The 25,110-nt window shown below is 38.8% G+C and overlaps 1 protein-coding gene across 1 annotated transcript in view; it reads right to left on the bottom strand.

Annotated features, from left to right (window-relative positions):
* EYS (eyes shut homolog) overlaps nucleotides 1–25,110 on the bottom strand; it is a 1,055,438-nt gene that overhangs the window by 785,735 nt on the left and 244,593 nt on the right. The window contains exons 12-13 of the mRNA XM_033002767.2: nucleotides 23,298–23,551; nucleotides 3,825–3,929 (exon numbers count right to left, since the gene is read on the bottom strand). Coding sequence (XP_032858658.1) covers nucleotides 3,825–3,929; nucleotides 23,298–23,551 — 359 coding nt within the window. The remainder of the gene's footprint in view (nucleotides 1–3,824; nucleotides 3,930–23,297; nucleotides 23,552–25,110) is intronic.

Here is a 25,110-nt window from a genome sequence, read left to right as displayed (position 1 = left end):
AGAGACAGTTCATACAGACATAAACATGGCAGACTGGAGCTTGGTCTGTTGGAGGATTGCCCTAGTAAAGCAGAAGTCCCACTGTTCATTCTACATGCTGACTGTTCATTCTACATGCATTTCCCACTTCAAATTCTTCTTTAAATAAAATAAAAATTAAAGACCACAAGTCTCAATCAGAGTTTGATCAGTCTATAAATCTTCTGTGACAATGGAATTCTCTTAACTCCAGCCAACGGCAATGTGTTAGTAGCTCTGTACTTCATGAATAAAGTACTTTGTGAAGACACAATATCTGAAAGACCTTAATTCAGTATCAGAAGCACTGTAATTATTACCATAGCTTTCTTGTCAGGTTAATGAACCTTGCTTGTTAATCAGGCTAATTAGCTCACTTTCTTCAGATCCAACCATCAACACCATAGAGTAGAGTGAAGAATATCACACATCATGTTCACATAGTCATTGGGGCAGTTATGCATTTGCAGATACAACACTATATATCATTTGTAACCGCATGAGTTTTTGAAAATACATATATCTTCATAAAAATTCCTAGTATTTCATCCATGTTGCATAAAAAAACTGTATAAGATAAAAGAAGATACAAAACACTCTATTTTCAAAACCTACAGTTTGACTATTTAGTCAGCATCTCTCCACTATTAAGCCATGCCAAGATCCTTCATTAAGCTATCTTCACCCACTGCTAATACAAAACTCTTCAGGAGTCCTTCCAGGTTTAGTTTACCTTAGCATCAAGAGTTTCTGAAAGGAAAACTAAAAGGAAATGAATCATTTTCCTTCTAAATTATATATCAAGGTAACTTATGCTCTCATATCCCCAAATAAATGGCATTCCTGTTATAGCATAATTTGAAGAAAAAAACTCATTGAATTTTAGTATATGTAACTCCTAACTATGACCGCCCTTTAATTTTTCAGCTGAAGTTAAAAAATAATGCTTCTTACTTTTGACATGGCAGAGGTGCTACTGTCATATTTCGTGTCCAGTAAAGATATCTTTAGCTGTATCTAGTAAAATGGAGTTACAATTCCTAATAAAATAATAAATGAAATAATAATAGAAATAGAACTTCCAGTGCATATAGGGGAAAGCTCTTTATGTTCATTATTTGTAGTGTATTTGATAATATTGAGGAGTTTAATTTGGGAAGACATCACCATACACCTAAAAATAAGATGCAGCAGGAAATTGTTTCAGACAACAGCAGGCAAAGCAAAAACGTGGAAAAATAACAGCCACCTACCTAATGAATAAAAATGTATTCCAAAGAAATACAGGCAGTGAAAAAGAAGTTATTGGTGGTCTAGTCAGACACAGTTGCAGATACAAGTATTTTCATTTACAAGAAATTGATCATCAAGGCATATCCAAGTTCTGTGTGCTCCCTTGTATTTTGCTATTGAATACATGTGATTTATTCAATGTTTTTATTATTTATTTATTTACTGTTACTTGCTAAAAACCATCAACTAGAGATCCTCTGATAAGCAATCTTTTTTTTTTTTTTTTTTTTTCCAGAAACTTAATATGACACTGGTTATCAATAAAAGTATGGAAGCATAAATTGTCATTTTTCACTTAAGGATTAGCTCGAGTTAACTGTCTTATCTTTTGAAATGATACTCTTAGAATAAATATATATATAGCTGTAAAATAATCCAGTAAAGTAGTGACTTCAGGCAATTTACAGACATTATCTATTTAATCTTTGCAATATCTTTGTGAGATTGTTTCATTTGTTTATCTACACCTTTACCGAGAGAATATGAACTGGGTATTAATTAATTTACCCAAGGGCACAAAGGGAATATGTACCACATTTAGATTAAAATTTTCCTATTTTCAGATCATTGTTAGGTATGCACAGCACTACACAATCTTTCCTCTCTCTAATTCAGCTTGCTGTTATATTAATAATGTAGCTGCATATAGTAATATAGAAAGTCTGAACTCTTTTCAAAAATAACTGATCATTTTTACAGATAATCCCTGGTTCACTGTGAGTTACTTGATCCTTTGACAGATGATGATGAAGAACCACTGCTATGTACAGCATTTTAGTAGAGTCAATAGAATGAAATTCATAGTTTCTAATCTATATGTGTCCACTACATAAATCTCATTGTTCCAGATGAATACCTGGATTAACCTCAGAAACACAACAGAAAGGAATGAATACACTCAAACCATACATGCACACATATACCCATGGAGAATGATAATAAAAATTAATTGGAGAAGGCCTGTCTACAGAATGACAGACTTTTCTTTAACGAGTCACAAACGACCTACTAAGACAACATCACAACAATTTTCTATGATTGACACACGTTTTGCTGTTTCAGATCTGTGCAAGGAGGTGCAGGATGCTTCTGTCTAAAATCTGCTGTACATAAGAGTGTTAGTGAACACCAATGAGAGTTACACATAGGATAGCAAAGCAGTGTGAATGTGAGAATCTCCATCTCAGAAGAACAAAGGAAATAATGTTTCTGTTAATGTTTAACTACAGCCCTTACTCAGTAAAACACTTGAACACATGCTTACATTTGTCCTAATGAAGCAACAAACATGAAAGCATCATCTTACCTTTGAAGATATAATTGTCTTCAGTTCCCAACTCAGCAGAATACCACCCTTAAAGCATTTAAGTATCTCTTGATATTAAGTACATTCAAGTCCACTTAAAACGAGTTGCTTTCCTTGAGAGGGGTGGTTGGAGACTTGTGTTTCAGTACTCTGACATTTCCAGGTTTTACTGAACACTATCAGATTGTCTTCTAAATACCCCAGTACTGTAAGCCTTCTTAGATCATGACTGTATAAAATTAGTGTTTCTGACCATATTTTCCATAGTAAAAATGAGATAATAAATGCGCGTCCAAAACAATAACCTTTTTAGAATTTATCAGTAATTTCTTATCCATATTTATGAATTTGCCAGTTGTTAAATCTCTACCCTGTCTTCCTTTGGCCACAATGATTATAAAAACTGAAGAAAGCCTGATGATCCTGGTCAAAGGATTTCTAAGGTCAGGAATTTCAAACCCACCCTTTACTATGTTTTATTAGACAACATATAAAAACATACACAAACCCAAATTATACAGTGTACATATAATTAGCAAAGCAAAATCTTCAGCATTAAATTTCTTTCTCCCTTTATTTTGCTGGATCTTTTAACACTGTGTGCTTAGTTCAGTTGCTACCTTTCCTGATCTGTCTTGCATGTTGCTTATATCCTGTACTATATCTTCCAGCCTCATACTGGATACTTAAGGGCACTTCAGATGGCACAAAATGCACATGCTCAGGCAACCAGGTTGAGGTCATACGTACTTTGGTGCAGTGTTTAGTTCTTTTAGATGTGAGTAATATGGCCAGAAGAACAGGATTCCAAAGACTGGGATTTTGGATGTTTGCTCAATTTCAACACATTTTGCTGTCTAAAACCTACACTTTATTGAGGGAATATGTTGCTATAAGCTGTCTATACAAATAGATGCTAAATAATTGCAAATCTCCAGGTCTGTCATATTTCTTTACCAGCATGTTCCAGTACTACAAGTACTTTTTAATATAAGTAATCTATTACTTATAAAAATTAGTCACAAGCAAATTGTCATAGACACTGAAAAAATTTTTATTTTCTATTAGTCAAAATAACTAGCTCTATATCTTTCAGAATGTAAGCAAAATGCTTTTAACATACAAGACTTTATAGCACCCAAATAACAAATGTTGAACTCACAGACTATACCAATCTAGGAACTATATAAAAACTATAAATGCTTACCAAATGGGCAATTGCATTTGAAGCCATTTCTGTCTTCTTCACAAGTTCCTCCATTCAAACAGGGTCTGTCTAGACACTCATTCATGTGAAGTGAACATGTTTCTCCTGAAATTTTAGATTAAAAAGAAAAAGACAAATGTGCTGACATGCTCAAATCATAGAGGTATATTTGTAATGAAAAAGGAATATGGGATTGTCACAGTCTAAACGCTGACCCCATTGGCCAAGGTACACTTGCCGAGTACACAGGGATACTGATAAACATCCTGTGTGTCATGAATTTTTCTGCTTCATTGGTGACAAGACAGTCCATTTTGACAGACAATGTTGGAAGCATGACAATCAGGAAAATAGAAAGCTTTCCTACTGAGGGTATGCATAATCATGGAGCTTTTTTCCATTACAGAAAATTACTATATTCAGGCAACTTTTGTTCAGTTGTGTCAATCATTTTATTTCATTTCACTCACTGTCTCCTATGAAAAAGAATGACAAAGTATCACTGCATATGAAAATCAGGCCATTACTAATTTACAGACAGTTATATGTAGCAGTAGAGTTCAGCCTGTGTTCTACAGAAAGTTGTCAGTACTATGATACTAGATATTTCTCTTTCTCCATGTAATACAAAGGAGGATAATCAGGTCACTGAAGAAGATGTAATGACGCAAAATACAGATGAGAGGGAATTAAATAACTAAGAGCAAAGGTAGGAAGTACAGTGAAATGTAGATTTATAATCTACAATAAGGGTTGCTTTGATTTGTAACAGGAAAAGTTATTTCCAGCCACAGGAATACAGAGGCAAACCATATATTCAGTACTTATCGTAGGTCAGCAGTGTACAGAGCATGCTGGGCTTTCTGTGAACCTCACATAAGATAAAACCAAAACAAATAGTGAAATTCCTCTGAATTCTTTGCACTGTGGAAAATATTTAGTCTCTTATCTGCAGCACGCATACATGCCCTCTTATACAGTCTTATAAACCAACTTATTCTGCTCTCAAAACCTGTGCTTTGTGAATCTACTACATACAAAAGGCCTTCACTGGAGAAGCCTATAGTAGCACCAAGGTTCTCTTCCACACATAAACTTATGACAGAGTGGCTCCTATTAGGGTTTTTTCCTGCCTCTAAACATGCTCTGAGTTTTCCGTAAGACTTCAAGGTGCCTGGATGAAAAGAGAGAGACACAAGCAGAGATGAGGGAGGGTTCAGGTAATTCAGTAAACTGAAAATCTTTCTGCTAGCAGCAGCTGCTGAGTGCTACTTAGAGTGTGCTGTGGCACCAGTGAAGAATACAGACAGGACTGGCCAAAATAGAAATCCTTTTCTAAGTTCTTATAATTTTTATTTTTTTCTTTAAACTATTGATAAGAAAACCACTATGTACAACCTTTCTGATATAATTCTGATATTTGATTTCCTTGTTTGCTAGTTCAGATTAATTTCTACAGTTAAATCTCTGATTATGGTAGGTTTCTTCTGAGGAAGATGAATGGAAATGCATTGACATCTGTTCTCTTCTGCATAGCTAATTGGAGAGTAGCTCAGACTTTCCTCTAGAAGTAAATCATCTGGCCACAAGCCACGGGTAAGCTAGAGTTTGTACAAGAAAACCTCCTTGAAACAGACTCTTTCACCTCCCTTAAGTTTTTGTGGACTCCTAATAGATAAAAGGTTAAAATAAAGCAAATGAAATTCTGAGGAAGTAACGGAATGAGATCATCCTCATTTACTCATAATATCCAGAATTTGTGAAATTCTTACTGCCTTTTTCTGAAGATGGCTCTGTTTTCCTCTTGAATCTAAGGCAATAAAGGTATCTTACTAAACTGGATAGTACCATAATTTTAAGACATGACTATAACAGGTTTAACAATTCTTTGTGAACTGTTCTTATCCATCTCCTTTGATTTTCTTTTATTTTTAGGACAGGAAATTTGGTGTGACATTCAGCAGGAAAATGAGTCAACTAGATGTAGGCTTCTGACTACAGATTTATACTTTAAAACTGAGCATTTACAGTGAAAGTCAGTTCCCTTAATGTCAGTATCTAATGCAATATAGGATATCCTGTATTCAGTCTCAAGAAAATAGTCCTTAGGGGATGAAATGGACAATAATCAAGAGACAGTTTCAACAGTTTTGTAACAGTACTGTAAATTAGTCCTTTGGGATGGAAAACCTGATGGGATGGTAGGAAATAAAAGAAAAGAATGAAAACACAGAGGGAGGCTGTCATCTGAGTAGTATTTCCAAAAAGGAAAAAAAAAAATAGCGTGTACTAGACAAGGTGAACCCTTTGAAGAATTCAAAAGCAAAATGACACCTGGTCAAAAGGTTAATTCTGTGGCCATGTTTTTACTGAACTATATGAAATGATACACCACCTGGAGAGTCCTGAGAGGGTGATGAAATAATATAGGCTAGAGGAATTTAGGACATCAGATGAACGTAGGAGCTTGAGCTGTGTTGTGGAGTAATGACAAAACCTGATTGTGTGTAGAAAAGGTGAGAAAAGAGTCAAAGCCATTCTCCCATTCCAAGTCTGACAGGAAGCATAATGTTTCTATCAATATGAGAAAGGATTCAGAAAAACAGTCAGTCACTGAGACGAGCAGCTCCAGTGCTGGCACGACCCACAGCAGAGTGCTCTAGTGACATGCAGAGGGGAGTTTCCCAAAACGGTGAAACTTCTAGGGGAGCCAAGAGAGTTGCCAGGAGCCTGCAGCTCAGTCACAGCAGCTGATGGTACCTGGTCAGGACCAGGAGCAGCTGCAGCTAAGAGACCCCCCTCATATAACAGAAGCCCTTAGGGAGTGCCAGCAACCAGGAATGCTGCCAACAGGGTGGGAAAACAGGGCGTGGCATGTCAGCAAGGGCATGGCACGGAGGTTTGCACAGCAGTTTGCACAAAGGGGCCTTGCAGGAAGGGTGCTGAAGCCCTGCAGCTTGACCAAGGAGCAATGGTATCCACCTGGCAGAAAGCCACCTCCGCTTTGCACCCACCATGACTGACGCAGCCACCCAGACAGAGCTGAGGTGGGAACATGCAGGGCCCTGCTCTGATGCCAGTATGGGCTGGCAGCAGTGAGCACTGCTGTGGGAGTGTGCCTGGGGAGAGGAGCTCCTCCGCTTAGTGACAGAGCTCCGGGAGGAGGTGAGTCGGTTGAGGAGTATCAGGGTGCATGAGAGAGAGGGAGACTACTGGAATTGCACCCACCTTCCCTGGGACAGGCCCGGCAGGCAGAACAGGGTGCATGATATGGAGGATTCCCTATCCTCTCCTGCCTGGATGATCACCGTGACTTAAGGGATAGAGGGCAATGGTGACAGGTTCCTGCCTGGTGCAGCAGGACCGTCTCCTCTGTGACTGCCCCACCTCCCCAGGTGCTCTTGCATAATAAGTACAATTCTCTGCAAACGGAACAGAACAATAATGAGGACAATGCTTCATCTAGCTTGGAAGTATTGACAAGGTTAAGTCAGCCTATGCCCTGTGTCACAGCTGCCAACATAAAGAAAAAAAGACAGGTCATTGTCAAAGAAGAGCCCCTTCTGAATGGAAGGGCCAATATGTAGACTAGACCCACTTCTTAGGAAAGTATGCTGCCTTCTTGGAGCCCAGGTTAAAGATATGAAGAGAAAGATTCCTCCCATCGTACTGCCATGGTACTGATTATTATTCATTATTGATTTTTCAGATAGGCAGCAATGAAGTTGTAACAAGAAGTCTGAGGGCAACCAAGAGATACTTCAGGGCCTTGGAACAACTGGTTAAGAGATCAGGACCACAAGCAGTGTTCTCATCTATCCTTCAAGTTGCAAGGAACAATGAGGGAATAAACAGGAAGATCCAGTAGATTAATACCTGTCTCCAAGCCTGGCATCACCAGATGAATTTTGGGTTTTTTGATCATGGGACGATTTACACAGCACCAGGCCTGCTGGAAACAGACAGCGGTCACCTGTCTCAAAGCAGGAAAAGGATCTTTGTGCAGGAGTAGGCAGGGCTTATTGAAAGAGCTTTAAACTAGATTTGAAGCGTGAAAAGGATAAAACCAGGCTCACTAGAGATAAGCATGGGGGCAACACACCAATGCTTGAAGGATGGTGTGCTAGCAAGGTCCTTCAGTCTGCCATCTCAGTGGAGGTAGGGGATGAAGATCCATGTGACAACAAAGACACAAGGGTTATTTATATGTTAGAAACCATGGAGCCACCTGAGAACAGTCACGTAGGAGTTAGGGTTTCCCCACCAAAAAGTTGGTGGGATCAGTAATCCAGCTGAAGTGCACCTGCACCAACACACGCAGCATGGACAACAAACAGGAGGACATGGAACCCATTCTGCAGTGGGAAAACTATGATATAGCTGCAATCACGGAAACATGGTGGGATGACCTGCAAAACTGGAGTGCTGCAATGGATGGCTATAAACTCTTCAGAAGGGATAGGCAAGCAAGGAGAGACAGTGGGGTAGCCCCGAACTTTAGTGAGTGTTTTGACTGTCTAGAGTTTGATGATGGTGAAAATAGGGTTGAATGTTTATGGATAAGAATCAGGGGGAAGGCCAACAAGGCAGATATCGTGGTGGGAGTCTGTTATAGACCAACCAACTAGGATGAAGAAACGAGCGAAATATTCTATAAGCAGCTGGGAGAAGACTCACAATAGCTAGCCCTTGTTCTCATGGGGGACTTCAACTTACCAGCTGTCCTGGAGTGTGTGGTAGATAACTTCCTGACACAGCTGGTGAGTGAGACAACTATGGAAGGTGACCTGCTGGACCTGTTTGTGAACAGAGGATAACATGTGGGTAATGACTTTGCTGGGCACAGTGATAACAAAATTACAGTTTTCGCTTTTTGGAGAAGTAAGGATAGGTGTCATCAGAACTGTCATCTTGGACTTCCGGAGGGCCTGTTTAGGATCCTGGTTGACAGAGTCCCTTGAGAGGCAGTCCTGAAGGGCAAAGGACTCCAAGAAGGCTGGACATTCTTCAAGATGGAAATCTTAAAGATGCAGAAGCAGGCTGTCCCCAGGTGCAAAAGACAAGCTGGCAGGAAAGAAGACTGTCCTGGCTGAACGGAGAGCTTTGGCTGGAACTCAGGGAAAAAAGGAGACTTTGTGACCTCTGGAAGAAGGGGCATGCAACTCAGGATGACTACAAGGGTGTCATGAGGTTATGCAGGGAGAAAATTAGAAGGGCCAAATCCCAGCTAGAACTTTATCTGTCTACTGCATAAAAGACAATAAAAAATGTTTCTATAAATGCATTAACAACAAAAGGAGGGCTAAGGAGAATCTCCATCCTTTATTTGATGTAGGAGGAAACATAGTGACAAAGACTGAGGAAAAGTCTGAGGTAGGTAATGCCTTCTTTGCCTCAGTCTTTAATAGTAAAACCAGTTGTTCTCTGGGTACCCAGCCCCCTAAGCCATAAGACAGGGATGAGGAGCAGAATGAAACCCCATAATCCAAGGGGAAATGGTTAGCAACCTCCTACACCATTTAGACACACACAGGTCTATGCAACCAGTTGGGATCCACCCAAAGGTACTGAGGGAGCTGACAGAAGTGCTCACCAAGCCACTTTCAATAATTTCTTAGCAATCCTGGATAACCAGGGAGGTCCCAGTTGACTGGAGGTTAGCAAATGTGATGCCCATCTACAAATAGGGCCAGAAGAAGGATCTGGAGAACTACAGGCCTGTCAGTCTAACCTCTGTGCCAGGTAAGGTTATGGAGCAAATCATTTTTAAGTACCATCATATGGCATGTACAGGACAACAAGGTGATCAGGTCCAGTCAGCATGGGTTTATGCAAGGCAGGTCCTGCTTGACTAACCTGATCTACTTCCATGGCAAGGTGACCCCCTTAGGAGATGAGGGAAGGGCTATGGATGTCATCTACCTAGACTTCAGTAGAACCTTTGACACAGTTTCCCACAACATTCTCCTGAAGAAACTGGCTGCTCATGGCTTGGATGACTGTACTCTTTGATGGGTTAAAAACTGACTGTATGGCCAGGTCCAAAGAGTTGTAGTGAATGGATTTAAATCCAGCTGGTGGCCAGTCTCAAGTGGTGTTCTGCAGGGCTCAGTATTGGGACCAGCTCTGTTTAATATCTTTATCAATTATCTGGACAAGGGGATCAAGTGCACCCTCAGTAAGTTTGTAGATGACACCAAGTTGGGCAGGAGTGTTGACCTGCTTGAAGGTAGGAAGGCTCTACAGAGGGATTTGGACAGACTGCATCAGTTGTCTGAGGCCAATTGTATGAGGTTCAACAAGGCTCAGTTCCGGGTCCTGCACTTGGGTCACAAGAACCCATGCAATGCTACAGGCTTGAGGAAAAGAGGTTGGAATCTGCCTGACAGAAAAGGATCTGGAGATGTTGGTTGACAGCCAGATGAATATGAGCCAGCAGTGTGCCCAGGTGGCCAAGAAGGCCAAGAGCATCCTGGCTTGTATCAGAAATAGCACGGTCAGGAGGACGAGGAAAGTGATCATCTCCCTGTACTCAGCACTTGTGAGGCTGCACTTCAAATACTGTGTTCAGTTTTGGGCTCCTCACTGCAAGAAAGACATTGAGGTGCTGGAGCATGTTCAGAGAAGGTCAGGGAAGATGCTGAAGGGTATAGAGCACAAGCCTAATGAGGAACAGCTGAGGGAACTGGGGTGGTTTAGCCTGAAGAGGCTCAGGGGAAACCTTATTGCTCTGTACAACTACCTGAAAGGAGGTTGTAGCAAGGTGAGTTTTGGTCTCTGAAGTAACAAGCAGTAGGATGAGAGTAAATAGCCTCAAGTTGCTCCAGGGGAAGTTTAGATTGGATATTAGGAAACTTTTTTCACTGACAGGATTGTCAAGCATTGGAACAGGCTATCCAGGGAAGTGATTGAGTCACCATACTTGGAGGTATTTAAAATGCATGTGGATATATTGCCTAGAGACATGGCTTAGTGGTGGACTTGGCAGTGCTAGGCTAACGGTTGGGCTCAGTAATCCTAAAGGTCTTCCAACCTAAAAAATTTTGAGTCTATGATACTATGATTCTATGGAAATATAATTTATTTTGCATCTTCATTTAGGAAAAAAAAAATCTGCTATAACGTATAGCTAATAAATTCTCACCAGTGACATCAAAAACCTAATTTCATTTCTGATACCATGCCACTAATACCCCATTATTTTAAGACTTCAGTGAGTACAGTTTCTCTTAATATATTAATCTATATTGCAACACTCCATAGATTAGAAGATTTAGTTCCAGTTTAGAGAATTAATCCCAAATGTCCAAACTAATGCTGTACAGTAGAGATATATATACTATACTTGCTTAATTGAACACTATCTGGTTTCAGGTATTTTGTTTTTATTTACCTATGGCCATGCTAGATGTGTATGAATTCCATTCTTCATTTAGGCGAACAAGGAAATGGGAAAAAAAAAATCCCTGCTCTGATAATGAAGGTGCTGATTTTATGCTGGAGGCTGTTATTACAGCTAAATTACTTCAGTTGACAAAAAAGCAATTACATGCCACTCAGCCTCATCAGAGTTATCAAGCACTGAGAATACCTTTCTCATAACTGATGAAAATATTTGCAAAAACTACTGACTGATTTACAGGTCAGGCTAGATAACATTACTTGCAGAATGATTTAGAAAGATGTCAAAATTTCTGAAATATTTCAGTTGAAAATGCTGTTAACACATTAAATACAAACAGTTCACTGTTTTTTCCTGACAAACTTGCACTACTGTTGACATACACAGCTAAGACTTCAGTTTCTATACATCTCTGTTACCATTGCTTCAAGATCACTTTTGTTTTCCTTCTAATTTTGCTATCTAGCCACTAAAAATTATACTATTTGCAGATATGAAAATCTGATATTATTTTTCATCTAAAAGTTACACAGTTCAGTTTTGGTAATTCTGTACATCTCATAAAAGTCTAGGAGAATAACATTTTTCTCCTATGAATCAAGTTAAAACTTGGAAAAACCTTCATGTTTTAGTGCAATTACTGACAGCCAAATGCCCATGTAGTAAAAATAAAGTTATTTACTTCTTTCTGTACTGTAGACAATAACTAGCTCTTCTGGTTACATGCCATAACATAGAGTGGCATTACTAGTAGTTGAACCTGACAAAAGGTATGTCCCAAAATTTCTTGCATTTAAGAATTCATGTCTTCAGAGTACAAAGGCAATATATGGACAGTATTTTTAAAATATTTCAGAGACAATCAAAGAATCTATGAAGTTACTGTGAGACTATATTTTCTGAGTATTTGAGACAAAAAATGTTTGACATGTACAGGGAAGACTTCCCCCCGCCCCCCGCAGTGTGCAGCTAATCTCAGCTATGCATTTGAAAAGAATGACAAGAACCTTCTTTAAACGTCAGACAAAAATCACTAAGAGGCTACAAGTAACTTTCAGCATCAAAGTATGTTAATATAAATATTTTCTGGGTTTACACTTTTGCAGTTGACATTAATACAAAACATCCAAACATAACTAATTAAATATTAAATTTTACTACTAGTTATTTAATAAATCATAGCTTAAGGTCTGAATTCCTAAACAATTTACAGGGATCATGTTACCAAATTCTGAAATACAAAGAGAAAGTTAAAAATTATCATAAGCTGATGTTGATTCTACTTCTATTAACTCTATAGTGTGTTTTATCTTGTATGAAATTACAGTATTCTTACAATATATAACACCTACAGCTGCTGAGGAAAGTCTGTCACTCTTTCAAATTGCATGGCCTGATGTTTAACAGCAACATTTTCTACAAGCACATCAATGATACACAAGAGACGGATAATTCTGCAGGAGCACAAACGTCTTGAGAAGAGCCTAAGGACCTAAGTAGGTGCATGCTAAAAAATTTGGCAAAGATATTTAACACTCCACCAGCATTACTGATGTAACTTACTTTGTTTAAAAAAAAAAAATCATGCTATTTTAGCTAATGTAGACGTTCTGAAATTCTCAGATATATATAACTGGATATCAAAGACAACAAAGAAATATTCCTTCTCATAAAAGATGAAGCCTCATTGAATATTCTTTCGCTTAAAAAAGTAAGAGCAACTCTGTAAGATCACTAGATTGAAAGTTTACACCTTTAAGTAGTTCAAACTTTGGATGTTTTATTTTTGCTTAACTTCACATATTATGTAAACTAGTTGAAATGTTTTTTAATTTTGCAGAATATCCACAAAATTAATTTTTATTTTGATATCAGAGTAAGTTAACTTCATATGATTCTCACATATAATATTCACACTGTTGTGGTTTCAGCTTAGAGGGCAACTGAGCACCACACAACTGATCACTTCCCACTTCCCCACCAGCACTGAGAAAGAGAAAAAAAGCCAGGCTTGGGATTCAAGATAGAACAAGGACAGATAAATTATCCATTGTGGGCACGAGCAAAAGGCAAACTTGTTAAATGAAGAAAAAAAGAACATAAATTTAATACAGACACTAACAACATCACCACTTAACAGACAAAGTAGGACAGTGAGAAGCATTGCCGCATCTTAAGAACACCTTCCCCCTACCCCTCCCTTCTTCCTGGGCTCAGATCTGCTCCTGTTATCTCTATCTCCTCCGCGCAGCTGTACAGGGGGCAGGGAACAGGGGGTGCAATCAGTGCTGTTGCTTCTTCCATCTCAGAGACAAGAACTTCTGGAATTTCTTCCCCCTGCTCCAGAGTGGTATCACTCTCACAGGAGACAGTCCTCCACAACTTTTTTCCAACTTGAGTTCCTCTAACGGGCCGCAGCATTTCCCTCACTGCTCTGGTGTGGGACACCAATATTCTCCAACTGGAGTCCCTCCCACAGGCTGCAGCCCTTCCTGACCTGCTCCAACGTGGGACACCCCTGCATGCTGCAATCCTCCCAACACCAATCTACAACAGCAGGGGCTGCTTCTTCCCACAGGATCCTGGCCTCCTTCAGATTCAATCACCTGAGAAAGAATGGGGCCCCTCACAGACCACATTTTGGTATCTGCTCCACCATAGACCTCCATGGGTGGTAGGGCAATCTGCCCTGCCATCTCACCACAGGATACAGTGAGGTCTCTGCTCCAGCACACCTCCCTGACTTTCTTCCTCTGTTCCTCCACTGACCTTGGTGTTCACGTAGATGTTGCAACTCCTCCTCACAAGTCCAACTCCCCCTCCTCCCAGGTCCCTTAAATAAATTATCACAGAGGCGCAGCTGCTTAGCTTGGCCTTGGTGCAGAGGTGGGTCTGACTTGGAGCTGGGATAGCTCTGAGAAGCTTCTCACAGGGGGCCAGCACTGTAGTCCCCCACTCCCCAGCTACCTCCCACCACTCACTCAAACCCAGGACAGAGACACTAGAATAAAACTGAAATTGATTTGAGAGCTTATTTTCTCACTGTAACACACATTATATATCTCTTATTAGTTGCCACCATTACTATTAACATCTCTGTCTGAATTACAAAACACATGCAAAAATATCTAAATACAAAGTTTCATTTACATAATATTATACCAACTTTTGTTTTATAGGCATAATAGAATATAAAGTTTGACAATGCAAAGGCAGACAAAATGACCACAATTACTAAAAGTATGTCTAAGAATATTTTAACTAAAATTTCTTTCTTGAGAAAATATTACTTCAAGACATAATCTGAATCTTTCTATTCCCAGATCAGATGAAAAGCAAATTATTTAAAATTCTACTTAATGTAATCTTAATGAAGTAGTGGTAAAAAAATAGAGTGTTTTTTAAAGTTCAACTAGTATCCAAAACAGTAACAAGATATTTGAAGGTGGTCTTCACAACACCCCTGTCTTACTGTACAACATTTTGTAAAATGCATATAAATATAAAGCATTCAAATCACGTACCTGAGAACAAATGGTATAATGTTGTTGTTTTCTAAACAACACAAGTTACTGTGCTAGATAAGAGAAGTATCAGCCTGAGTAACATTTTTGCTTACTTTGTAGAAAAAGCAGTTACAAAAAAGCAAGACAGACAGTCCAAGTGTGGCCTTAGTGACCTTAACTGAGATTTCCCTTTCTCAACTTTGTCGTTCTACCCACTTGGTCATTTTTTTTTTTTTTTTTTTGTTTCCTCTTTTATTCAAATTGTTATCTGTGTAAGACATTTCAGTCAAAAAAATCCTGAACTTTTTTTTTTTTTTTATTTACTTACCTTGTACACTGTAAACCTTCCTGTGAACACTTATTCCAGATTTAAAGTGATTTATATGATATTGTCTTAAACCACTTCACTGGCTTAGCTTTCCTGAAAGAGTTTTAACTCAGAGAAAGTCTGTGACTCTTCAGCTGTAAACTGCCAAGATCCCAGCTCATCTCTCTCCATGGGATTACACTGTACATCTGACAGGCAGGCTGCACTGGCACAAGATGACAAGGACAATCAATCTCTTCTAGCAAAAGAAACCAGCCAGAGCCTTTGTGGAGGCTGCATTGCCTAATACCCTGAGCCACACACCCAGCAGAGCCTTGTTTGATGGTGGAGATGTGGAAGCAGACATAAGCTACACTCGCACAATGGCCTTGACCTATTAAAATAGGAACTGTATAAATGAAAGGGGGAGCAGGTATTTCAAATGCAGAAAAGGTGTGTGAACAAACCATCTGTACCCAATTGCCTTCTGTGAAGCAGACAAAATAATTTCATAGTTTCAGGTGACCCTGCTAAGATAAGCAGATATCAGGGCTCCAGAACCACTAATATGCCCTAATTGCCCTGAGCAGCCTCACCTGGGACATTCCCACACACCCCACCCCTTGTCCTATGAGCTCTGCTTCAGATCAGATCTATCAGCTGTAGGCACTCAGATCTGGCCTGAGTTGTTCTGTATATGTGCCTGGTTCCAATCCTGCCTCTGACCCTGCCTCAGGAATGGACTTCAGTCCACACTGAAAGTAATTTTTCTCTTTAGATGGATCCCTTCTATGTACATTATAGTTTTATCTCTGGTTGTGTCTCCTGCTGCTTCTAACTTTCTTCCATGAATGGACCCTGGACCTGATCCATTACTTGCGATGCCTGGAGCTCATGAGGGACCCTGTTATCAGCCCCTGGCTCTGCCTGACATGTTTACATGCTTTAGGACTGTGCCTTGCTTAGTAACGGCAGTGCCTGCATTGGGGTTACCCTTAGATTCTGGTTTGTTGTTCACCTCATGGAGCACCCTTCCTCTTGCTGCTACCTCTTAACAGCATCAATCTTCATTGTGCATTAGGGTGCCCATCAGGTAGTCTAGGTTTTATTTGTACAAGGAGTTAAAGTGTCCCTAAACTTACTTGTGTTGAAAAGGATTGGTTTTCACACAACTTCATGTATTTTCCTTCAAGATTTGTTTTTCTTAATAGCATCATGGATATACTGTTCACATATATCACAGAAGCGTGAAACTATTTAGAAAACATCCAAACAATTTAAAACCAATAAATAACTTACTGAAGGTAAAAACATTTAAGTACTTCCTCAGATAGACTCCAAATGTTATGTCGACTTGTCTGATGTGTTTGTGGAATAATAAAAAAAAAAAAGTAAAAACAAAGCAGAGAAATTTAACATAACACAATGATATTAAAAATGCCCACGTGCCATTTTCCTCTTTTGGACAAAAAGAGGAATACTGAAGAGACAATACTGGAGAGCACTATATATAGAATATATTAGTGTCAAACTCAAAAAGCTACTGGATGGCTTCCATTGGTGATGAGCCTTCGTACTGTGATTTGTTGCACATAGTTAAAGCTATGATGGATCAGTATTTTGCTATGTGAGATATAGTATATACTCAGAATAAAAAGATTTTCCAAGTCTTAACAATACGATTAATATCAGATAGATACAAACCCTCAAAAGAAACAAGGGAGACAATATTGCCTATCTGCTTAGAGTTCTCAGCAGCCATCTTCACATTTTTGTAGGCATCTAAACAAGCAAGAGTTTTAATGAAGGATGTGTTTAAGGACAGGCTTTTTTCAAATACTTTCAAGAAGAGCTTCTTTTAAACTGGAAATGAAGCCCAGTGGTATTTTTTTTAGAAATACCAGTAAGCATGAAATCTGGATTCATTTGATGCTGAACATTGATGGTTTCATGTAGAGTTAACACAAAGATATAGAAGAAGGGATAGACTAAGAATGACTTTGAAGGTGAACAGAATTATGTTATATTTGAAGAACTGAGCTGGGAGAGGGCAATGTGGAGTCATCACATTATAAAAAGAATGGGATAATTTTGTTGAAAAAAATATTTACTCAGTTTTTAAAGATCATACTGCAAACCTCCAAGTTTGACACAGTCTAAATTCTCGTGTAGGCAGTGGAGAGTACTTCAGACAGCTACAAAATATCTCCATATTAAAGTTTCCATCACAACTACAGTTTATAGTTCAAAAGGAGAGACTGTGGTACATGATGTTATAAAGTATTTGAATTTACTGTGCAAAAAAACAAGCCTTGGATTTTTTATTAACTTGTTTTTTACCAAATCAGATCATGCTTTTTATGTTGACAAATCCCATTACAGTGCCTAAGAGGTCCCTAGGTAATAGAAAGTAAAGTATTTGAGAAATGCTGATAGTCATCAGATTGATCAGACATCTAGACAGAGGAAATAACTATGAATTATCTATGTAAAATTCTGCTTCTGAAATAAAAACTGATTCTAATGTTATATCAAAGAGTACCCAAGGATTCTTTTATTAACAGGAGAGAAACCAAGTTGGTGACTGGGAACTCATGGCTTATTTGCAAATCTATCAATCCTAGTACACAAAGTATGATAGTTCCCCGAAGATGTACAGAGTCCTGAGCAACAATAACTTCTGTTTTACTCTTTAGTTTATTTACTATTGCCTATGATATTTAAATTGAAATTGAATTTACTGTTTATGAAGAAAAATGAAGTACATATGTATATGTAAAAATGTTGCATTACAGATAAATGACATAACAAACATGCACACACACACACAAAAAAAGAGATAAGAGTAAATGTGAGGGGTTTAGTATTACACTGAGATACCCTTCACAGATTCATAACATGTAGTTATGACCAAACTTCAAATCTGTTCTGTGCTGGAAAATATCCCAGGATCATAAACCCTTAGAGACTACATGAAAATGGAATGGCTAGGATAGTGATAGCATTTTTTACAAGTTTAAACAGTCTTTTATTAATTGTTTGTGGTTTAGAATCTCTAAAAAATCAGAATTCAATATATCCTGTACATATAATAATGAGTTACACTAAATGAGTAATATTGTGAAATTTATTTTTTCTTTGAATTTGCTTCTGTGGGGATGCTATTGTACAATACCTCATTGTGTGATAAAATGAAACAAAATAAAATAGTATTTTCCAGTAATATATCATTGTATCATTTATATAAGCAAGTTCTCATGTTCACCGAGTCAGAAGTGACCTCTGGAGGTCATCTTGTCCAATACCCCTGCTCAAGCAGAAACACCTAGAGCCAGCTTCCCAGGACCATGTCCAGATGGCTTTTAAATATCTCCACAGATGTAGGCTCCACAACCTCCATGGACAACCCGTGCCAGTGTTCAGTCACCCTCACAGTAAAAAAGTATTTCCTGATGTTCAGACAGCACCTCTTGTGTTTCAGTTTGCTCATTGCATCTGATCACTGGCCACCATTGAAAAGAGCCCAGCTCCATCTTCTTTCATGAAGATGATCGGGGGGCTGGAGCACCTCCCTTGTGAAGACAGGCTGAGAGGGTTGGGGTTGTTCAGTCCAGATAAAAGAAGGAGATCTCTGGGGAGACCTGATTGTGCCCTTCCGCTATAATGTTAGTAACAGGGGGACTACAAGAAAGCTGGAGATGGACTTTTTACAAGGGCATGTAGTGATACTACAAAGGATGATGGCTTTAAAGGGAAAGAAGGTAGATTTAGAATAGGTGTAAGGAAGAAAGTATTTATTGTGAGAGTGGTAAGGCATCGTAACAGGTTGCTCAGAGAAGCTGTCGATGCCTCCTCTCTGGAAGTGTTCAAGGCCAGGTTGGATGAGGCTTGAAACAACCTGATCTAGTGGAAAGTGTTCCTGCCCATGGCAGAGAGATTGGATGATATTTAAGGGCCCTTCCAACCCAAACCATTTTATGATTCTTTTCTATGATTCTTTTCACCCTCCCTTCAGGTATTTATATTCATTGATGAGATCCCTCCCTGAGTTTTCCCTTCTCCAGGCTGAACACTCTCAGTTCCTTCAGCCTTTCCTCATAGGAGAGGTGCTCCATTCCTTTAAACACCTTAGTGGTCCTTCACTGGGATCTATCCAGTAGTTCCATGTCTCTCTTGTACCAGGGAGCCCAGAACTGGAAACAGTACTCCAGGTGTGACCTCAGTACCGTGTTGAGTAGAGGGAAAGCATAACTTCCCTTGACCTACTTGTAAAATGGCTCCTAATGCAGCCCAGGCATTTACCTTCTTTGTCACAAGGGCACATTGCTGGCTCACATTCAACCTGATGTCCAACAAGACTCCCAGGTTCTTTTCTGCAAAGCTGCTTTCCAGCAGGTTGGCCCCCAACATATACTGGTGCTTGTGGCTATTCCTCCCCAGGTACAGGACTTGGCACTTCTCTTTCTTGAACTTCATGAGATTAATGGCAGCCCATTGCTCCAGCCTGTCAAGGTCCCTCTGGATGGCAGCACCATCCTCTGATGTATCAGATGCTCCTCCTAGTTTTATATCCTCAGCAAACTTGCTGAGGGTACACTCTGCCCCATCAGATCATTAATGAAGATGTTCAACAAGACTGGACCCACTATTGACCCCTGTGGTACACTGCTAGTTACTGTCCTCCAACTTGACTTTGTGCCATTGATCACCACCCTCTGGGCCTGGTTGTTCATCTGATTTCCAATGCATCTCACTGTCTGCTCATCCATCCCATATTTCATCAGCTTTTTCATGAAGATATTGTTAGAAACAGTTCTAAAAGCCTTGCTATTGGCATGTTAGACAATATACACTTCTCTTCCCTCATCTACCAAGCCAATCATTTAATTACAGAAGTATATCAAGTTATTCAAACATGAGTAACCCTTGGTGAATACCTGGTGACTTCTCCAGGTGGTTTTCTTGTCATTCATGGTTTCCAGGATTAGCTGCTCCGTCACCTTCATAGGGATTGAGGTGAAACTGACATGACTCTAGTTCTCCAGGTCTTCCTTTTTTCCATTCTTGAAGATAAGAGTGACATTTCTTTTCTTCCGGTCTTTGAGCACTTCTCCTAATCACTATGATCAACTAAAGTTTATCAATAGCGACCTCACAATGACATATGTCAGCTCTTGCAGAATTTGTGGGTGCATTCCTTCAGGGCCCATAGACTTATGTATATCCAGTTTGCCTAAGTACTTCCTGTCCTGAGCTTCTTTCACCAAGATGACATCTTCCTCGCTCCAGACTTTGCCTCTGGTTTCTGAAGGACAGTCTTACTTGTACAGACTGAGACAAAGGTGGCACTGAGTACCTAAAATTTTTCTGTGTACAGTGTCATCAAAGTCCCATCTCATTGAGCAATGGGCCCACATTTTCCCTACTCTTCCCTTTGTCACTTGTGTACTTTCATATCATGGTTTAAGCTCAGCAGGCAACTGAGCACCATGCAAACACTTACTTACTCCTTCCCCCTCAGGATAGATAGGAGAAAATAAAACAAAAGGCTCCAGAATTGAGACAAGGACAAGGAGGGAAGACTCACTTACTATGGTCACAGGCAAAAGACAGAAGAAAAAAAGAACATCAATTTAATTTGAACACCATCACCACTAATTTACCACTCAAATGGGGCAGGACAGTGAGAAATACAACATCTTAAAAACACCTTTCCTCCACCCTTCCATTCTTCTTGGGCTCAACTTTCCTCCTGATTTCTCTATCTCCTCTCCCCAAGAGACACAGAGGGGCAGGGGGTGGAAGTTGCAGTCGGATCACCACCCATTGTTTCTGCCTCTATTTTCCTTCTCAGGGAGAGGACTCCTCACACTCTTCCTCTGCTCCAGTGTGGAGTTCCTCTCATAGGAGACAGTCTTCCACAAACTTCCCCAATGTGATTCCTCCCCACAGGGCTTCAGTTCTTCATAAACTGCTTCAAAATGGGTCCCTTCCACAGGTTACAGTCCTCCCAACAACAGACTACTCCAAGACAAGCTTCCCTCAGAGCCCTGACCTTCTTTAGGTGCAATCACCTGTATTGGCTTGGGGTCCTCCACAGGCTGCAGGTGGGCATCTGCTCCACTGTGGACCTGCTTGGCCTGTAGGAGGACAGCTGCCTCACCATAAGCTGTATGGGAATCTCTTCTCCAGTATACCTCTCCCCCCACTCCTTCTTTCTTCAGCTGACCTCTGTGTTTGCATAGGTATTTCCCTCATAACTCCAACTCCTCTCAGGTTCCCCTTATTAAATATGTTATCACAGAGATGCAGCCGCCATCACTAATTGCCTCAGCCTTGGCCAGAGGCAGGTCTGACTTGGAGCTGGGAGAGCTTTTCTAAGCTTCTCACAGGGTCCACCCCTGTAGCCTCTTCACCGCTACCAAAACCCCAACACACACAAACCCAACACATTGTAGACACAGTTCATGTTTTCTTTCACATCCCTTGTTAACTTAATTCAAATACAGATTCAACTGCTGCTGGGCATTGGCTTTCCTAACCTTATCACTGCGTGCTCAGACAATGTCTCTGTATTTCCTCACAGGTCCTTGCTTCCACCTTCCATATGCTTCCTTTTTTGTGTTTGTTTGGCCAGGAGCTCCTTGATCATCCATGCAAGCCTTCTGGTATTTTTGCCTGACTTCTCTTGAGCTTGGAGGAAGTGATAGGCTTTCTTGGACCCCTCTTCCCTCCAAGGCTTTATCTTATGGGACTCTTCCAAGCAGATCTTGTATCCCACTGCATTGTTCCTGCAGCAGATATTGGGTTGGTTGAAGCTCCCCATGAAATGTAAGATAAGGGTTGAAGTTTCAACAACAAAATGGAAATATATTTTGTACAGGTGAGCCAAGTATTTCTTCTCTTTGCTTGTAGTCAGACATTTAGTTGTGCTTTCTTAGTGGAATTTAGGCCACCTCAGTGACAATTTATTAATAAATGAGCATGAAAAGGAAATACCATCTTTAATCAATTGTATATTCAAATGAACAGTAAACTATATACTCAAATGAAGACAATAAATCAACAAATGTATATCACATACACAAATGTGTATATATATGTAAATGAATATAAACATATTGGAAACTAAAAAGGTTAGGGCTGAAATGTTAAAAATAAGTATAGCTAGACATAATTTATAATGAAAAATTAGCACTGAAATTACAATTACTTAATAGATCATCTCTTTAACAGTGACTCAGAAAAATCCAAATGTGTGAGTTATTTCTGTGGTTTAACTGAGACTTACAAATCTAGTACTATGCATGCTCCCTGAATTGGAGCAAGAGACATTCAGCAACTTGGAACAATAAGCTGTAAATTAATTATTGGTTAGTACAGATGACAGTGTGAATACTATACTATTTATTTTTGGTTTTGTCAGTGATAGTATACCACAGATTGTCAAGAAAGATAGAGAAGCATTCAGAGCACTAATGTTTATGCTTGATGGTGTAGACTGAAGGCCAGGAATGAAACACTTCAGAGCTGCTGAATCCAAAATTATTTTCTGCCTCCCACACATAGTGTGAATATCAGAGTATTCGCACAAAACAGAAAATTAAGACAAAGAGGAATCATGTTATCAGTTTCTGTGGGTTTCACCTAACTAGAAATAGAAATCTGCAGCCCATCTCATCCTAGAACAGATGTCTAAGATAGGCAGATGTCCTATCTCTGCTGAGTAGAAGGAGAGTCTCAACAACTCACTCAAATATAGCTGTTTATATTCCATACATACAGAGAGATTATAATGCTGATCTCATTCCTCTGCATGCCTAGATTTCTAGATTTTCCTGTTCTGTACCAAAACCATATGTTCTTATCAGCCTGTGTATGAATAAATCCATGACACCTCAGACTGTATAATAGTGAAATTAAAATAATACAATTATTAAAATTGTGGTCTGGAACTCAATTTTTTTTTTTTTTTTTTTTTTTTTTTTTAGAAAACGTCATCTACGATCATGCTCAGAATTGTACATTTAGTGGAGGGAAGGTCATCTGAGGAATAATTAGGAGACACAGTCTGAGTTTCCATGTTAATGCAGTTAAAACTCTTGTAAGTCATACAAACCATACAAACACACAAATATATACAACTTTATATGTATATATGCACACACATAGCTTATTAAACAAACATATAAACATCACTTACATAGAATTGGACATTCACATCTGCAGCACAAGGAACTTCAAAAGAGAAAACTTACCTTTGAACCCAGAAGCACAATGACATGAAAAGTGTCCAATTAAATCTATACAGGTAGCTCCATTTTTGCAAGGTGAACTTGAGCATTCATTAATTTCAACTTCACAGAAGGGTCCTTCATATCCAGGCACACAGTTACAACTGTAATTATGCAAGTGGTCCTTGCAGAATCCATACTCAGAACACTGGTTTCCAATGCAATTGTCTATATCAAGTTCACAAAATGTGCCAGTGTAACCAAGGGGACATATGCACCTGTTATTAAAATGAGAGGAGAAAAAGAAACAAATCTACCAGTCTTGAAAATATAGGTCAATAATCACTAATAATGTTGACAACAATTTCACTTCGAATTACACACAAATTAATTAATTTTTTTTTTCTCAGTCTTCTTTCTTTACGTTTAATTAGTCACTAAGTAACTTTGTTTCACATAGATTTCTTGAAATAATTAAATGGAACTGTACAATAATCAAAATCTTAGTTATTTAGATGGGACAAACTAGTAGCTGTATTTCTTTTACTATCAAGATTCCAATGATAATATTCAAATAGAAAACTGGTATAAACGATGAGTATAATGCATTTTAATAATTTATTTTCTGAAAATTATTAGTCTCTTGCTACAATATCACTAGGAGAAAAAGAAACAATATTACATCCTGCTCGCTCTGGACATAAAGTCAGTATAAAAACACTAACATTATAACAAAGGTTGCAATTTCTGTCTGTAGCTGAAAAAAATTAACAATCTACAATTTAATAGAAATTGAGCAGGACATATTTTTCCTGCAATGTAGAATGACATATAAATTGTATGAGACTGGAAATGTCTTTTCTTTTTCATACTTTCTTTTCTCCCATTTTTTTTCTTAGGTGAGAATGAAAACAAATCTAGATTATCCCATAGCTGATCCTCATCTCATAAAATTAGAAAATCCCTTGTACTTGGCAATATTTTATTTGATTGATCCTCTTCTTGTGCCCAGAGGTCTCCTCACATGGAAGGAGATAATTGTGTGATAACCTTACATATTCTTGATCAATAGAGATGTTATCTAGAATCTGTAAAGAACTAACATGTTAAGGAAGCTTTGATTGTAACAATTTCTCCTACTGATTCATCTGACAGAAAGGGTATTTTTTTCTTTATTTTTAACAGAAGCAAACATTCATGTGGCTGTTTACTTCAGTTCTTGTTTATTATTCCTGCTTTCTTATGTTAGACTTGTGGAAAATTCCACTTAAATGTTTTTATATCCCTATAAATTTCTGACAGAATAATTCTAAGTCAGTAGGAAAAAGACTCCATGTAAAGAGACTCTGTGTACAGAAAGGATCCTATAAAAGATAGTTATTTTGAATGTGATTTCACAAAAGCTTTTTGCAATATAACTTTTGGACTAAGGAAGCTATAACCATATCCACCACTGGTATATTTTGATCAGTTAGGCTCTAATTTTACCTACAATTCTTCTTGGCAAGAGAGAATTTGAAAGAGCAGAGAACTTTATCTATGTACAAACTAGAGATTGAAAAGGGCAGAATACGATGAGAGCTCCATCTATCATAATAATAATAAGATACTTCTGAAGAAAAAGGAAGAGGAAAAAGGGATATGTATAAAATTTACAGCTCCTAGTGTTTAATCCTTTTTTTTTTTTTTTTTTTTTTTTCCTCCCAAAGTAATCTGTGGACATCAGTGTAGTTCTAAGAGTTCAAGAGTAGACTCAGAGCACACAGAAAATTAAGTGATTTTTCCCTTTCATGTTGTGACTGAAAGAAGCCCTACAGTAAAGAAGGTATCTTTATTA

This window comes from Tyto alba, unplaced genomic scaffold (assembly GCF_018691265.1).
Source record: "Tyto alba isolate M040663 unplaced genomic scaffold, T.alba_DEE_v4.0 Super-Scaffold_40, whole genome shotgun sequence".
Classification (NCBI taxonomy): Eukaryota; Metazoa; Chordata; class Aves; order Strigiformes; family Tytonidae; genus Tyto; species Tyto alba.
Note: the sequence above shows the minus strand (reverse complement) of the source record. Positions and strands in the feature narration are given on the sequence as shown.